General features: G+C 40.9%; 1 protein-coding gene across 1 annotated transcript in view; it reads right to left on the bottom strand.

Moving 5' to 3' along the window:
• LOC114649838 (calcium-binding protein 39-like) overlaps positions 1 to 18,117 on the bottom strand; it is a 70,111-nt gene that overhangs the window by 36,120 nt on the left and 15,874 nt on the right. Inside the window, exon 2 of the mRNA XM_028799192.2 lies at positions 7,993 to 8,126. Coding sequence (XP_028655025.1) covers positions 7,993 to 8,094 — 102 coding nt within the window. The 5' untranslated portion in view covers positions 8,095 to 8,126. The remainder of the gene's footprint in view (positions 1 to 7,992; positions 8,127 to 18,117) is intronic.

Genomic DNA, 18,117 nt, shown 5'->3' with positions numbered 1-18,117 from the left:
CAGGTTAGGTGGATTGGCGATTCAAACTTGTCCCTTGTGTGTGTGTGTGTGTGTGTGTGTGCACCCTGCCCGGGGTTTTTTTCCTGCCTTACGCCCTGTGTTGGCTGGGATTGGCTCCAGCAGACCCCCGTAACCTTGTAGTTAGGATATAGCGGGTTGGATAATGGATGGATGTATAATAATATTTTAAACTCTTCAGATATAAAAATATATACAGTAGATGGCTTTACTTAACCTTGGGGCAAAAAAATAAAATACTATTAAAAATAAAAAACGTTGAAGCAGGGCAGCAGTGAATAATAATAATCATCATTATATTATTTTTATAGTGCTTTTCTCACTACTCAAAGTGCTTTCATTGAATGTGGAGCCACTTCAACCACCGCTAATGTGTAGCATCTACCTGGATGATGTGACAGCAGCCATTTTTGTGTCAGTACACTCGCTACACATGAGCTGTGAGGCAGTGAAGTGGTGAGAGACAGTTAGCCAAATTAAAGAAAGGGGCTGATTAAGAAGCCAGAATGACTAGGTTGGGGTGGGCAATTTTAGTCTAAACATCGAGATACACCCTGATCTTTATGAAGGATGCTCAGGGATCTTTTATGAGCACAGAGCGTCAGGACCTCGGTTTTACGTCTCATTCAAAGGACAGCATCATTTTTACAACACAGTGTCACTGCACTGAGGTATTGGGATCCTGATTCAGACCACAGGGTAAGTGCCCCCCGCTGGCTTCATCAACACCTCTTCCAGCAGCAACCCAACCCTTTCCTAAATGGTCTCCCATCCGAGTATTTGCCAGGGTTAGCTTCAGGTATTCTGAAATGCATGTAGTATGGCTGCTGAATTGAAAAGTGCAAATGAAAATGTGCAAGTGAAAAATCAAAGAAAATGTGCAGTTGTAGCTTACAATGTAAACATAATGAATGATGAAGAAATTTAAAAACTACAGCCAGGGACCAGAATAAGATTGTTGGCTTTTGTCCTCAAGACAAACATGAGCTCAGCCATAGCCATGAGAGGCCCAAGCTTCAAATAATGACAAGTCCATTAAGAGCGGCTGACTACTCTCCTGACCACACACACGCACACAGAGTCTCCTTCATCTTGCTGAATGTCAGACAGATGCTCATTGTTGCTGGCCTTTGCTTCGCTGAGGTCGCTTCACTCACTGCTTCACTCTTCTTTTAAATACACTTCATGTGAGTTCACTTGAGTTTCTCATATAATTATATGGCCTCTTAATGGATCTTGGAATTGAATGACTGGCCTCAGTTTATGTCTGCAGTCTCACAATGGACTCACAGTGGCATTTTACATCTCTCTGGGTTTCTAGGAGGTGATTATGGTTGTCATGGGTTTTGATGCTCTTTTGCCTATTCAATTTTTACAAATTTTTAATATTTTTTTTGCTTGCTTGTCTGTTGTTCTTTCTTAAACAATTGTAGGTAAATGTAAAGCTTAAATAAGTTGTAAACAATGAAACTGATATCCTCGCCTGTGAACATTAGAACATAAGAAATCCGACAAACTGGAGAAGACCATTCAGTCCATCATCCAGTAGCCTGAGAAGAATATTACAAACTTGAGAAACGACAGCAGACCATTTAGTCCATTAAACTCATTTGTGTATCTATTAGCTAAGCTGTCCCAATATCTCATTCAAATGCTTCTTAAAAGGTTGTCAAGGTTTCTGCTTCAACTCCACGTCTCAGTAGTTTGTTCCAGATTCCCAAAACTCTTTGCGTAAAGAAGTGCTTCCTGGCTTTATTCTTAAATGCACTGCTCCTTAAATTCCACTGGTGTCCTCAAATATGTGATTCATCCACAAGTTGAAAGAATTCTGCTGGATCTACTTTGTCAAACCCTTTGAGGATTTTGAAGACCTGGATTTGGGTCCCCAGGCAGTCTCCTCTGCTCAGACTAAACAGGTTTAATTCTCTGAGTCTGTCACAGCAGGACATGTCCTTAAGTCCCACAATGCACCTGGTTCCTCTCCTCTGCACAGCTTCAAGTGCTGCTATGTCTTTCTTGTACTGTGGTGACCAGAACTGCACACACTACTCCAGATGAGATGTTACTACTGCAGAATAGTCTGACCATAGCATCATTTGATTTATATTAAACAGTTTTTATGACATGACTGAACATTTTTTTGCCTTTTTAATTGCTTCTGTGAATTACTTTAATGATGAAAATGTTATGTCAACATAAACACCTGAACCTTTTCAGAGGATGCCTCCTGTACAACTGTGTATTTTGGAATTGTAGGACATCTTATATTTATAATTAATGTTCCCTTTTGCTCCCATGTAGCACTTTGCACTTTTCTCCATTTAACTACATTTTCCAAGTGTTCACTCGGCATAGATGGTTGTCTAAGTCTTTCTGAAGTGTACTTACTGACTCCTCAGTGTCTGCCAGCCCTCCAATTTTAGTGTCATCTTTAAATTTCACTAGTTTATTAATTATACCAAGGACCAGGACAGACCACTGAGGGATTCCATTGATCACATCCCTCCAAGTGGAGCATCCCCTGCTCAAGTGAAGGTACCTCATTAACACTAGAATTACCAAAGCCTACCAAAAAACTTGTAATCCCGGCCCACCTTAAATCCGTTTGCACCTCTCCATCAGCATCTTTTGTGTTGTAAATGTGTCGAATAAACACAAGCAGCCTGCTATCCTATCCTCCCACCCACCGCCGCAGCTCAATTCACAAAGAAGGTTCTCAGTGCTCAGTATTTATTTTGGAGTGAAGTGCCTGGAGTTGTAGAGGGTAAATAATATATCGTCATTTGGAATACATACATTTCATGTGTGTTCCGTGTCTACAACAATCTGTGTAAACATATCATTAAAACAGAAACGTTTTTCATGTTTTAGTAATAAATGACAAAATGTAGACATGAAGGGTATAATGTGTGAAGCCTTAAGTCCAAAGATCAAATAAACACTTTCACAAAAGGTTCAAGTATAATACGACAGCTTCCGTGGTGCAGTGGCAAGAACTGCTGATTTGTAATCAATAGGTCGCCGTTTCAATACTGGCTGCCTCACAAACTTACCGTTTTGAGTAGTGAGCTGCTCTTATTGTAAATATTATACAATAAAAACATACATTTGATTGCGTCTTTAACAGCTGGTGTAAATTTATAGTACTTGTAAAAAAGTTAGCACTTTTTTTTCACTTTTATTCTCTCAGTCATGATCACGATACAGGCTACTTGCTGCTTGTGTTGATCGACACATTTACAAGACAAAAGATGCTGACGGAGAGGTGCAAACGGATTTAAGGTGGGCCGGGAAATTTTTTCGCAGGCTTTGGTAATTCCACGGTTAAGGGACATTCCTCCCCACAACTAGTTAAGTGCAGGTTCTATCAAATATGGCCACATGTCAAGTGGACATTAGGATAAACTTTCGGGAGATTCTCTATTGCTGAAGTCCCACACATTAAAGCGGAGAGATGTCTGAAGTTTCGGGGTAAAGCAGTAGTACACGCTGATCATGGCACTGCAGCTTAGCGACATGTTGCATGTTGATTCGCACAAGCAAGTAAAGCCTATGTCACATAACGCGACTTTTTATAGTGGGGCACGTCAGATTTACTGACTAAGCACCGATCTTCCAGCATAGTTGTGATCGCCAACACTTTTCCTGACAACCAGTAGCGTGCTGCCTGACAGAGTCGGCACTTTATGAAGTACTAATTGCTGCAGTGAATTCAACAGCAATCTCTGTCCTTTGTTTCTTTTTCCCAATTTGCAATGGTATGTAAAATACGAGACATCAAGCAGACAAGCTTCTCTTCTGTTTGTGAGGTTCACAGCCCCCTGATGGAGCTGGCGCTGTAACGGTGTTTTGTGAAGGGTTAATAGCTGCAGTGCATTCGACTTCCTTGTCACTACATTCTATGCGTTGTACTTCTAGCTGAATGCTCATTGGTTTTCAATTCAGCCCACCTATTTGATTTTATCCTAGCCCGTCACAGACTAGTTGGTCTCGGTTATTGGGTATGTCACATTCGGCGATCAGCTTCACGGGAGGCTGCTGAGTGCCTCCTACTGGCTAAGAATGAAGGCTAAGACTGAAAATCTCTGAAAAAGTCGTCTAATATGTCACAGGCTTTAAGAATTTCACTATACTCTGTACACTGACCTTATGAAAATGATGATTCTATGACTCTATGAATAATGATGGATCTATGATGCAAAGTCACGTAAGGTTTACTTGCATTTCCAAGATGATTTCTGCACATGAACGCATTTGTAATACATTCACAAAGAACTGTGAAACCTTTACAATTTTACAAATTGCTTTTCCAATTATTTGTAGAAATGCTTTAACCTCTGGTGTGCACAGAGAGGATTGGCAGTTGTGTGTGATGCGGTCGGGATAAGAATTAGCACCTCCAAATTCAAAGCCATGGTCGTCTCTTCAGAGAAGGATTGCACAGTGACCCTGAAGGACATCAGGGTACTGTTGACAGATGAAGGTATTTCAAACAGTAAAAATTAAATTTTGACAAATATTGAAAAAAAAATGTTTAGGTTGTTCCTTGGAAGGAAGATTTGATTTTTACTACTCTTAAATAATATAATATACTGCTTTCCCCTGATAAAGGGTGGGTGGAGAATTCTTTCAGATAAGCACAATAAGTCGATCCACAAGCAACGTAGCGTAGGAGACAACTGACTTCCCATGCCTTTGAAAAGTATTCACCACAATAGAAGTTTTTATATTTTCTTATTAAACGGTGTTGAATCACAGTAAAGTTAATTTGGCTTGTTTGACACTGATCAGCAGATAAAGACTCTTTAAAGTCAATAGTGAAGAGCGAAATCCACTGTGTTTGTTCCACCTCAGGTTTGGAAAAATCACGGAAGTGTTCACAAATATCGCCAAACTCACTGAAATGCATTGAAGTCAACGGGGAAGGACTAACTGAACTAGATTTGACTGGATTATAATGGTGCAGTCATCTTTAAAGCGTCCCTGAGGCTAACGAAATATCTGCCAACTATACTGGACTTATCATTGTAGCCAAAAAGGCGACCTGAGCTGTGCAGCAGCAGTGCCAACCACTGCACCACCTTGTCTCCATGATATCAAAGAAGAAAGAACACAGTCAGAGATGCACAATCATTTCATCAAAACAAAGCAGAAATACTGAAAACATTGCTAAAAGTCAGAAAAAATACGTAGGGAGTGTCATGATTGAAGCTGCTGGCTCGTTCTTTTTTTGAAGTCATGCTGAAGGCTCTCCAAACTGTTTGTGCTGAAGCTTTGCACTTTCTCTACTATCAAAACAACAGAAATATCTTGTAAAGAGTAATACATATTTCTTTATTATTATTTCATAGTGTCTCAGATTCGTATTTTATGGTGGGTAGGGGGCGTGAGGCTCCTTCAAGGTTTGTTTTTTTATCTCCACATGGCTAATAAGGCATATATGGAAGTAGGATGATTTAACCCACTGAACGTGAGGTACGAGTTAAGTCATATCTCAATATGCAGCCACTATAGACACAGCCAGCTTACTGGTGGACTTTGCTCCCACGTCTCAGTTATTTACTACAGTGCTGCCATCTGGTGGATAGCCATAGAGTTTTTTTCGATGCTAAAACTTGCCGAAAATACCGCTATAAATACACAGTCCATAGCTATGTTGTTGTGAAAAAGGTGTAAAGCTGCTGATGTTTTGTAACTAGGTTTGTTGCAAGATTTATATTCTGATGATAATGACAGCGATCGAGATAGTGACATGACGGATAGTGCATGATGTGGAACCTATAGGCTCTGGCACTGATATGGACACCGTCTCAGGACAGCAATATATGGATATTCTGCCATTCACCGAGCGCAAACAGTCACCAAGTTCTAAATGTGTTGTGTGCAACCATTAAGTTCTATATCTTATATATGTGCTCCCATTTGTAGTATTACGTTGCTGCTTTCTGATGGAGAGTAGTACAGCTGGGGTTTCAAGTGCATTGGTTTTTTGAGTGCAGGGTGCCTGTGTGTGCCTGGGTGGAGGAATTATAAAGTTTATGGCCAGCGCCAAAGGTGTTCCATTGTTATTTACGTTTAACACAACAGGCATGGACAGCACAAAGAAACTCTTCATATTTGTGGCACCTGTGCTTCTAAGTCTGCCCTCTGCGTGGTGCCACCCTTCAAGGGCTCTCATTCAAATGCAGACTTTAGTTGTGTTGCTGGTCAAAATACAGTAACTAACAGTTTCTTTACATTTTTGACACAGTTACTGTTGCTTTCTAATACATTTCTTTACATTTTTTTTTACAAATTTTGATTGAGTTCATTATTCATCACATATGCTTAGACCTGTACTGCAGCATCCTGGTAATAAATGGCCCAGAAGTCAATGTGTTAAGACTAGTTCTTCAAAAACGAGACAGAGTTATAGACATGAACTTCTTTGGGTAAATTCTGCACACGTTAGAAAGGTTTCACACAGAACTAAAGACACATTGAATAAGTGACTGTGTAGTAACACTCTAGGGACCTTCAAAACTAAACTTCAATTAATTTTGGAGAAATGAAATGAATATGAATGACAAGCTTTTCAGGGTAGAACTGGCCTATTCTAATCAAAATCGCTGGAAGGAACGTACTATAAAAAGGTAGTGTGCTGCTGGAAATCTCAAAATCAATATTTGAATTCTAACTGATCAAAGAATGCAAATGTATTATCAGTACACGTGGGACACCAAATGACCTCTTCACTGAAAAACTTCGGGTTTGCAGTGAATACCAGGATAAGTCAATGATTATCCATTCTTTTATGTTACATTTGTTTGGGTTAGCAGCAGAGATTTCCCAGTGTGCATCTGGAAAAAATGGTGTGTTTGTGGTCATGGTGGTAAGGTTTCAACCTTGATTAGTCAGTTTCTTTTGTTGTTTTCTAAGAGTAAATATGGGTGTTCCACTCTCTGTTTGCACCGAAGAGCGGCAAGCACTGATCCATTTTTCAATGACTGAGGTGTACCGGGGACAGAAATCCTTGCTGGTTTGTCAGAATCAATGGTACAGACTTGCTCAATGTTGTCGTATCGCTCTTTCGTCATGCTTTACACTTGTTTAAGAACTTTTTTTAACTTCTCAATCAATTTGTAAACACTTGGCCATGGTAAAACACTGTCTCGATATTGTGCAGAAAGCTTTCTATGGATTTTGGCCTATGGTACACCATCAGTCCATAACAATCAGATTACAGCTCTTCTTTGGTGCAAACAGACACCAGAGTGGCCATATTTATTTCTAGAAAACAACAACAGAAATAGACTGATCAAGGTCAAACATTTACGACTATGACCATAGACACAGCATTACAAAAGTGTGTTATAGCGATCTGTAAAGAGTCAAAATTTCCCCCTGGGGACAGATAAAGTTCTATCTATTGACTTACCCTTGTACATTTATAGTACACAAATTACCATACTGAAGCGCAAAAGCCTCTATTCATGTAAACAATTCTAGTTATTTCACACTTCACAGGACTGTCCGCTATCATCAATGCTTTTTGCTATTGCTATAGAAACCCTGGTCATCCGTCTTCAGACAAAGGCAGAGATAAACAGGATTATAAAGAAAAGAAATGAATGAAAGTTAACTTTTTGTACTGTCAATATGGTGCACCATGGATCCAAACTCATCACTAATAATCCTATTAAATGGAGGAATATTACAGGCTCTCTGGTTTCAAAGTTAATCTGAATAACAGCGTATTTTTCCCATTTAACTTATTTGCACGTCAGATGAAATTATATCACTTGCTTTTGATTGTCTCAGAACAGTCACAAACAAAACAGAAAGACTTCATTAAATTTAATATTGTCCACAGGGTTGGCTATTGCTTTGCATCCAGTGCTTCTGGGATAGCCATCCACTCTGTGTGACCCTGAGGTAGGTAAGTGGGTTAGAAAAATCGAGCGGTGGATTATGAGGAAACACATTTTCCCTTACCTTGTCTGCCTTTTTCTCATGCTTCACTAGTATCGCCATGTTTTCTTTTAGTGTCCTCACTATATCAGCAGGGTTTTTATGAGATTTACCAAAAAGCGGCATTTTTGCAGGCTAGTGTTCTTTTTTTTCAGCACCTGGGGGGGGGGGGGGGGGGGGGGGGGGAGAAAGAAAAGAAACACATCAAAAACAGAAGACATTTCACCACTGTAAAAGCACATAAAAATGTAATACTTCAACAAAAAAGAAAATGAAGCAATAAGGACTTCATTGCGGTAAAGACAAACCCTGCACATGGCTATGTCTTCTATGAAGGCAACTCTCGCTGCCCAAGTGACACACTCTGAACAGGCAGCAAGACAGAGCAAGTAGCTTGTGATTATTATAAACGAGTCCTCACTCTGCCCAGGTACTGTAATGGAACGGTGGTCTTCTCTCAAACAGGACGTCCACGTCTGTACCTTGAGGAGCGGCAGCCACTCACATGGCTCACATTCCTCTTCTTTGCTTAAACTGCATTGCAATGCAGTGACGTGAAGGCACAATCCCATGCCAGGAGTATTCCAAGTATTTTTTTTTTTTCACCACGGTAACAGAAAAGTGAAAAATGCAGGCCTGTATGTTTAAGAAACCTGCATCAGCGCACTACCTTGATGTGTTTTTTGTAGCTCAGGCAGACGTCACCACTGCACCAAATCTTTATTCACTTCAGTGCCTAACAACTAAATAGCTACACTGACATGCCACCGTGGTACTTCTTGCGGTGTGGACAAAGCTTACTGAAAGGAGAAAAAAAAAAAAGTCCGGCGTCCAGAGCGACTCAAGAGTAAAGGCTCGCTGTCCAGCAGCTGGGAAACAGGCAGCCTTGAAATATTTCTTAAAGACACACCCTGCCTAGGGTGTCGACATCAGGAATGCTTTGTGACTGAAGGCTGATAATTCTGTTTTACAGATCGCCCGACAGGCTTACTTTTCTTATAGCGTCGGCACGCAATATGGGCATGCAAGTGCAATATTTTAAACAAGCACATAAACGCTTACTATGGAATCAGGCTGGCATTTGAGGTGGCTAAAGTCCTTAGGCGGCAGGCCGCACTGCCCACTTAAGTGAGTGACAGACGTGGGTATTACCAGCAGATGACCTCATCAAGAAGGATCACGGGCAGGCTAGAGGTTTTTCACACAGCTATAAAGTGAACTGGGGTGACCTGCTGGTTTCCAGGACACCAGACATGCTGCCCCATACACTACCCAAACAGGAAATTAAAGAAGCCTGTGAATGGACACCTACACTTTATTCATTACCATCTATTTGACAACAGGGAGTGGATTGGTGAAGTCACAGCACACACTCGGGAGACAAATAGATAAATGAAATAGTTAATTCAGGTCTGAGAAGTTCTGGCAGTGGATTTCCTACCACAAACTTCTGATTTTAGCAGTACAATGGAAAGCAATTAAGGACTCATATCTGACTGAAAAACACAACCTGCTGCCGATGAAGCACAAATGTGCACGAAGGGTGCAAAATCATCTGCGTAGAGGAGAATCAACTGCAGCAAGTTTGCTCAAGATTGGCTTTGAGCATTTTACACGGCTAGTAACTGTGCCAAGCGTCACTCGGAAAGAGTTATCTGGCACAGAGCATGACTTCGATCTCCAACACTTGTCAGACTGTACTCAGAGATGTCTGAAACCCGTACAACTCCAATTCCAAACAAAGTTGGGACGCAGTGTAAAATGTAAATAAAAACAGAATGCAATGGTTTGCAGATCTCGTGAATCCATATTTTATTCACAATAGAAAATAGAAAACATATCAAATGTTGAAAGCGAGACATTTTACTATTTCATGAAAAATATGAGCTCATTTTGAATTTGATGGTAGCAACACGACTCAAAAAAGTTGCGACAGGGGCACCAAAAGGTTGGAAAAGTAAGTGGTACTAAAAAGAAACAACTGGGGGAACTAATGAGGCTGTTTGGCAACATGATTGGGTATACAAAGAGCATCTAAGAGAGGCAGCGTCTCTCAGAAGTAAAGATGGGCACAGGTTCACCAATCTGCAAAAAACTGCGTCTACAAATTGTGAAACAATTTCAGAATAATGTTCCTCAATGTAAAATTGCAAAGACTCTGAATATCTTATCATCTACAGTACATAAAATCAACAAAAGATTCCTAGAATCTGGAGAAATCTCTGTGAACAAGGCTGAAAATCAATATTGGAGGCCCGTGATCTTCAGGCCCTCATTCAGCACTACTTTAACAACAGGCCCGATTGTGTCATTGAAATCACTGCATGGGCTCAGGAACACTTCCAGAAATCACTGTGAGTACAGTTCGTCATGCCATCCACATATGCAGGTTAAAGCTCTCTCATGTAAGAAGAAGCCATGTGTGAACATGATCGAGAAACGGGACCAAAGTTCTGTTAAAATGTACTGAGGCAAGACGAATCAAAATTTGAAATTATTTTTGGTAAACATCGACGCAGCGTCCCTCGGACTAAACAGGAGAGAGACCATCCAGCTTGTTATCCACGCTCAGTTCAAAAACCTACATTTCTGATGGTATGGGGGTGCATTAGTGCCTACGGAATTAACAGCTTGCACATCTGGAAAGGAATATGCAGGTTTTAGAGCAACACCTACTTCCATCCAGATGACATCTTTTTCAGGGAATGGCCATGCATCTGTTACAACAGCATGGCTTCGTAGTAGAAGAGTTCGGGTGCTGAACTGGCCTGCCTGCAGTCGGACCTTTCACCAACTGAAAACATTTGGTGCATCATGAAAAGAAAAATACGACAAAGACGGCCCAGGACTGTTGAGTAGCTAGAATCCTATATCAGACAAGAATGGGACAACGCTCTTCTCTCAAGAGTCCAGCAATAGGTCTCCTCAGTTCCCAGACGTTTACAGACTGTTGTTAAGAGGGGATGCTACACAGTGCTAAACATGGCCCTTGAGATGTGATGCTGCCATCAAATTTAAAATGACCTTATTCTTTTCTAAAAACAGTACATTTTCTCTGTTTAAACATTTGATATGTTTTCTGTGTTCTATTGTGAATAAAATATGGGTTCATGAGATTTGAAAATCATTGCATTCTGTTTTGATTTACATTTTACACAGCGTCCCAACTTTTTTGGAAGCGGGGTTGTAAATCCAATGAATACTTCAAGTTGCAATACTGGCACTGTCGCAATGCTCTTTGTATAAGCAGACCTACAGAGTGTGCAGTTAAGAGTAAAAATGCAAAACCAATACTTCTATAGAAATGTCCAATAGCTAAGCCCTCAGCCAGGGGCTTGTGAGTATCCCCACATGGGGCAGAACTCCACAGCAGAAGAGACAACATCCTTGATCAAGAAGTTTCATTCCAGAACCCATGCTATACATCGAGGTGATGCCAGCTATATCTAGCCAGTTCTTTTCCATCTCAGGATCCTTCCCCACCAGAGAGGTAATGTTCCAAGTTCCCAATGCAAGTCAGCATTGCCAGGGTCTAATCTAGCTAGGTTACTTCCTGCTTATGCCTGTCACTAAAAAGGATGAGGATGAGCACTTCCATGCCAGAGGAAAAGAGTGGATTGTTCTCTCAAGGTGAGGAGGGGACAACTGCCCTTCGTGGAGTTCAGTTATCTTGGGATCTTAATCATGACCAAGAGATTGACAAGTGGATTAAAGCGGTGACAGTTACTCTGCAGGCGCCGTACCGATCCATGATGCTGAAGCCAGAGTGGAGTTAAAAGACAATGCTCTTGGTTTACCTGTTGATTAACATCCCTGCCCTCGCCTATGATCATGAGCTGCTGGGTAATTACTGAAAGAAGGAGATCACGAGTACAAGTGGCAGGACTGAGGTTTCTTTGGCAGACACTCTGAGACTGGCTGTGAAGCACAGCAATTGTGCAGCAAGTCAAAGTACGGTCGAGTCACTGCTCCATCACATCGAGAGGAGCCAGCTGAGGTGGTTTAGGCATGTCGTAAGGCACACCCCACTTGACACAGACCCTACGGCAGTCACGGGACACACTGGAGGGATCAACCATCTCAGCCTGGCTTGAAAAAAACACCTGGGAATTGCTTAGGAAGAGTTGGAATCTGTAGCCGAGGACAGGGAGGTCTGCTACTACTGCGACCCTCATCAGAAAAAGTGGTCTGAGAAAGTGAGATGAGAAAACTACTTTAGAATAAAACCTACAGGAGAAATTTTACTCAAAACCAATAAGCGTTCTGCATTTCACAATGCTAGTAACCGTGACAAGGTTTTATTCAATCGGATGGAGCAATTAATTTTTGAGTTACCATAGACATCACTCACAACAGTGAGGTCCAATATGTGAATCTAACGAAACCTTATTTTTGATTCTGTCAGACTATTATTAGTATTAGTTGTAAGTATTATTGTGTTGTGTACAGAGAACAGTGGAATTCTTAACCCTTTAACCGCCAACTCCCTAAATATTCCCCATGCCAGGAGAAATCTGAACAATTTTCATTTTTTTACTTTACATTTATTCAAGCAGTATTTACCTGCTGAAATACCTGCTGAAATGTTTCAAATAAATGGTCAATCAAAGGACGTAGCTTGAACAAGCGGTCACGGTTTGGATCTTTCTTATCTGGCTCAGATAACGGGCAGCAGTCCAGTTGAGATGCTGGGGATACACCCACTCATCACCATCATCCGATGCGTCGTCATTCACAGTATCATACAGCGCACGTTGCTGATCATCATTGTCGCTAAAATCTTCTTCAGAACTGCTACAATCATGATCAGAATTATTGTCCAAAATCGCCTGCAAAACCTCACTTGAAGTCAGTTTACGTTTCGCTATATTCACAGCTTTCACTTTCGAATCACATCACGTGATCGGCCAATACAAGCGCAGAGTTGTCGAAATACAACGTAGTAATAATACCCACGCCAAACTGTCAGTTATACTATGTGCCAGGCATTCACATAACCATTGGCAAATGTGCCGGATAATTCCGGCGGTAAGGCGTCAGCAATAACGCTACGATGCCGGATATATCCAGCAGAGGGCGGTTAAGGTGTTTCATATTCCGCAGCCATACCACATGCACTTCTGAAGAGGTCATCCACCCGAAGCTAAGCCTGATTAGGCCCAGCCAGTACTTGGATGGGAGACCTAACTAGGAAAAGCTTGGGTTGCTCCTGGAAGAGGTGTTGGTGAAGCCAGTGGGAGGCAATAACCCTGTGGTCTGAATATGGATCCCTATGCACCAGTGCAGTAACAGGGACGCTGTAATGTAAACGTGGCACCACCGCACAGATGAGATTTAAAATCGATGTCCTGACTCTCTGTGGTCATTAAAGATCCTTGAGCATCCTCCATAGAGAGCGGGGAGTATCCTGCTGTCCAGGCTAAACTGCCCACCAAGGCCTAGTCATTCTGGCTCCCTAATCATCACTTCACCATCTAACAGCTCATGTGTGGGAAGTGCACTGACACAAAAATGGCTGCCGTCACATCATCCAGGTGGATGCCACACATTAGTGTCTCCACTCAGAATGAAAAGCACTTTGAGTAGTAAGAATAGCAGTATATAAATGTAAAGAATTATTATTATTTGTGTTTCAATATCTGGTTGCTTTGGTTGCGTTTCACGCGGCAAATTTTCAAGCAAACCAGAAGCAACAATAAAAAAACGGCAGGTGTCTTATGGACTGCACTCACAGAGCAGAAAGTTTTCTTCCCAGGAAAAATCGTGATGCGGACTGAACAAGAGCTGCACTTGTGCACCACTACATTTGCGATGATTATGTGGTATGTTTACTAAGCAGAGCTCTGAGAGCAGAACATCTTATCTGCTAGCTACAAGAGAACATCACAAGGTGTTACTTTGCATGCTACAGAATGGACTCTACAGCAAACTCTGCTGAGGGCATACAGTGATATAGTAGACTGTAAATGTGTTGGTTGGATTTAATTTTACTTCATGATTTTGCATATTTTCTCTCCAATAGCCTGAAAGTCACATCTACAGCATTTTGGTTACCTCAAATCTCAATGTCTGCTGTCTTTAGGCCTGTAAATATTTATTAATAATGTTCATTTAGAATATCGCAATTAAACTGAAGTGTGCAAGGCTGCCATAACAGTGGGCCGCAATGTGAGAGCCTGAGGGAGTGGGCTTGCCAGACGGGACATAAACATGCAACTGTCATTTCTGAATATTACTTTAAAACATTAATTTGAACTAAAGATTTAATTGGAAAAAAAGAGGAAATACACACTGTAAAGCAGAAGTTTGCAATGCCGCTTCTTCACCTGTGTGCGCCTTTTGTTACAACGCTTGCCTGGAGAACAGGGGTGCCATTGCACAAAGATGGAGTCTGGTAGCAGCAGGTAACAGTGTGTTGCGTCTTGAGCTTCACGTTCACGTTGTTACATTTAATGTGTTTACGTACAACACGTATACAACTGAACTAGAAGGTTGGGTTTAAGTTAACATTTTACTCTTACATTACTGCTGTTTAAGGGCGGCACGGTGGCGCAGTGGGTAGCGCTGCTGCCTCGCAGTTGGGAGATCTGGAGACCCAGGTTCGCTTCCCGGGTCCTCCCTGTGTGGAGTTTGCATGTTCTCCCCGTGTCTGCGTGGGTTTCCTCCCACAGTCCAAAGACATGCAGGTTAGATGGACTGGCGATTCTAAATTGGCCCTAGTGTGTGCTTGGTGTTTGTGTGTGTCCTGCGGTGGATTGGCACCCTGCCCGGGATTGGTTCCTGCCTTGTGCCCTGTGTTGGCTGGGATTGGCTCCAGCAGACCCCCGTGACCCTGTGTTCGGATTCAGCAGGTTGGAAAATGGATGGATGGATGGATACTGCTGTTTAAAGATTTTATCATGTACTTTAATTATACATAAATATGCAACGTTTGTTTTCTTAACATAGCAGAAGCCCATTTAACATTTCCACGTCTAAACGCTTTGAATTGGAAGCTTTAGTGATGGCTGTTTTTTTTTAGAAGTGTTATACTTTAATTTTATTTTATAAATACTTTTATATCAGTAATTTATGGCATTAAACAGTGATGCAAATTTTATAATAAGTGTGCTGCATCTTTATTGTAAAGAATATAAAAAGGAATATTATTAAACATGACATTTTCAACTAATCCAAAAAATTTTGTATTAACAATTTTTTAAGTGCTTCCCTGCATAAATGGAGGTTCTATTGTCCTGTGTGCAAACAGAATACAGCAAATGCAGTTGGCAGGACAAGGTGCCCATTTCACTGTACTGTTAATTGAAATTAATAACCATAATTATGAGATCAAAGGCAAGAACACTTGGCAACACATTTTTTTTCAAATGTTTTACTTCTTGAAAAATGTTGATGATTGTGATAAAGAGCTTTAAGCTGAACACAAATATAAATTTCAGGCTGAATAAATCGCGTAGGACTTTGGAGAAACCTAAAACTAACTTTTATTGAATTTAGTGTGTTTATTCCCTTAATGATGCTGATCTTCAAACAGCTAGTCATTGATGACGGGTCTGATTTGAGGACCCACGACAATGTCTCCCTTATGTTTTGCATCAGTTACTGTCAAATATCAGCATTACTCCTTGTTCATCAGTTACACAAAAATCAGTCCAAGTTTTATATGAGGAGACAAAGAGATCTTTGTTGGGTCAGTAAGTGGTTTATGCACTTAGTAAGCATTCGATAAGGTGCCACATGAGATGTTGGGCATCAAACTAAAAGAAGTGGGAGTTCAGGGTGTTGTTTCTAAATGGATGAAAAATTGGCTCAGACACAGGAATTAGAGGTGATGGTGTGAGGAGCCTTATCAGAATTGGCTGATGTCCAGTGGGGGTCAGTGTTAGGCCACTGCTATTTTTAATATATACAGGTATAAATGGTTTAGGTTTAGGAATATAAGAAACAAGCTGGTTAAGTCTGAAGATGATACCAAGCTAGGAGGATTGGCAGAGAATCCATTGAATCATCACAGGGGGACTTGGAAAGGCTTGAAAGTTTATGTCAGTAAATATAAAGTATTACACACAGGACGTAAAAATGTGAGATTTGAATATACAATGGGAGGTCTGAAAATTGAAAGTCCACCTTATGAGAAGGATTTAGGAGTCGTCATGGACTCTAAGCTATCGACTTCCAGACAGTGTTCAGAAGCCATTAAGAAGGCTAACAGAATGTGAGGTTATATAGCGCCTTGATGTGTGGAGTTACAAGTCACAGGCGGTTCTGCTCAAGCTTTATAACACACTGGTGAGGCCTCATCTGGAGTCCCGTGTGCAGTTTTGGTCACCAGGCTACAAAAAGGACATAGCAGCACTGAAAACAGTCCAGAGAAAAGTGACTAGGCTGATTAGAGAGGATGAGTTATGACGAAAAATAAAAGAGTTGAGCCTTTCCAGTTTAAGCAAAAGAAGATTAAGAGGAGACATGACTGAAGTGGTTAAAATTATGAATTAGTCCAGAAGATCGAAACAGTGCAGTGCCTGGCATAACAGGGGGACCAAATGTGAGAGTTGGAGGGATTGAGCACACAGGAAAGGATGGGAGGAGATGAGCCTGGGCATAGGGCTACTCAACAGACCACCAACGTGACAGTTTGATAGACCAGGCAGGAAAAAAAAAAAAAAAGAGTGACAGTAGGCCCAACGTCTGGTCGACATGCCATAAAAGATTCTCCTTGTTTATATTTTGCACAAAATCAATGGGATGATTCTGTTTTCCAAAGCTAATAATGGTGCCAGGTTTTTCTCAGTCTGAGTGATGTTTTTGGGTTGTCACATTTGGACACACACCCAACACAGCCCACTCTGAAAGACTTTAAATGGTGCTGAAGGATGTCTACAATGTGAAAACCCATTGAAAACTCCAAGTTCAAATTTGGTCCCATCACAATATTTCCTTGATATAAACATCTATATGTAGGGAAGGTTAAGAACGACAAACCAAAGTAAACACCTAGAGCAGGGGCTCCCAGGATCAATCCTTGGGGACCCCTGTGGCTATGAATTTTTATTCCAGCAAATTTCAAAGAATGCCTTGTTCATACTTAGGATCGATCTCATTGTTGAGTGAGCCATCCTTCTCTAATTCTAAGGAAATTGTAAATATTTGTTACTGTGCCTATAAAAGTCTGAACCTCCTTGGACGTTTTCACATTTTATTGTTATACAATAGCGAATCGCAGGGGCTTTATTTGGCTCTTTTGACACTGATCAACAGAAAAAGACTCTCAGCTAAACTGGGTGACATTAATTACAAATGTAAAAAGTCTGAATTAGCTTAAGCCACCCTAATGTTGGGTGTTCATAAGAACTATAAAGACTGACGTCATGAGGAAGAAGTACATAATAAACAAGAACAGTTCTGTTAGGTATTTGAAATATTTAAAATGGGTGCTACAGCAAGTCTAAATATTATTAACTAATAGAAATGTGTCATTTTTCACCCTAGTAAAGGAACAAAAGTCAAAAATAACATTCATAATTACTGATCTTACAATAATCTCCAATGATACCCAGCAGGCTCATGGTTGGCATTTGTCATTTTTAACAGTCTGAGTGGGGCTCTTGGAGGGATAAGACCACCGGTAAAGAATCAAATACCACAAATATTTTTGTGATAAGCAACCTCTAAATAGCATAAACGACACTCCACAGGCCTACATGACTGATCTCCATTTTTTGAGGTTTTCTGAAAAAGATTTACTTTGACCCCTTGCATCCCATTAGGGGGTGAGTCCCTTTGATCATGAAGTAGAAGTACACAATAAAGAAGAATAGCTGCATCAAATATTTGAAGTATTAAAGTGTGTGCTTTGATTTAAATGTTTAGACATTCTTGACTGTTATAGTACTGGGGTGTTGTACCGTGTTAGTCATTATGGATGTAGTGAGAAGTTAAGCAAAGTGACCCCTTTTACTGGCTAACTAAAAAGACGTCAATATGCAGGCTTTCGAGGCAACTCGGGCCCCTTCTTCAGGCGAGATGTAATACAGAGACTGCAATTCACTGTTTACAGTGGTGTGAAAAACTATTTGCCCCCTTCCTGATTTCTTATTCTTTTGCATGTTTGTCACACAAAATGTTTCTGATCATCAAACACATTTAACC

This window comes from Erpetoichthys calabaricus, chromosome 4 (assembly GCF_900747795.2).
Source record: "Erpetoichthys calabaricus chromosome 4, fErpCal1.3, whole genome shotgun sequence".
NCBI classification, from domain to species: domain Eukaryota; kingdom Metazoa; phylum Chordata; class Cladistia; order Polypteriformes; family Polypteridae; genus Erpetoichthys; species Erpetoichthys calabaricus.
This window is presented reverse-complemented; position numbering and strand designations above follow the sequence as displayed.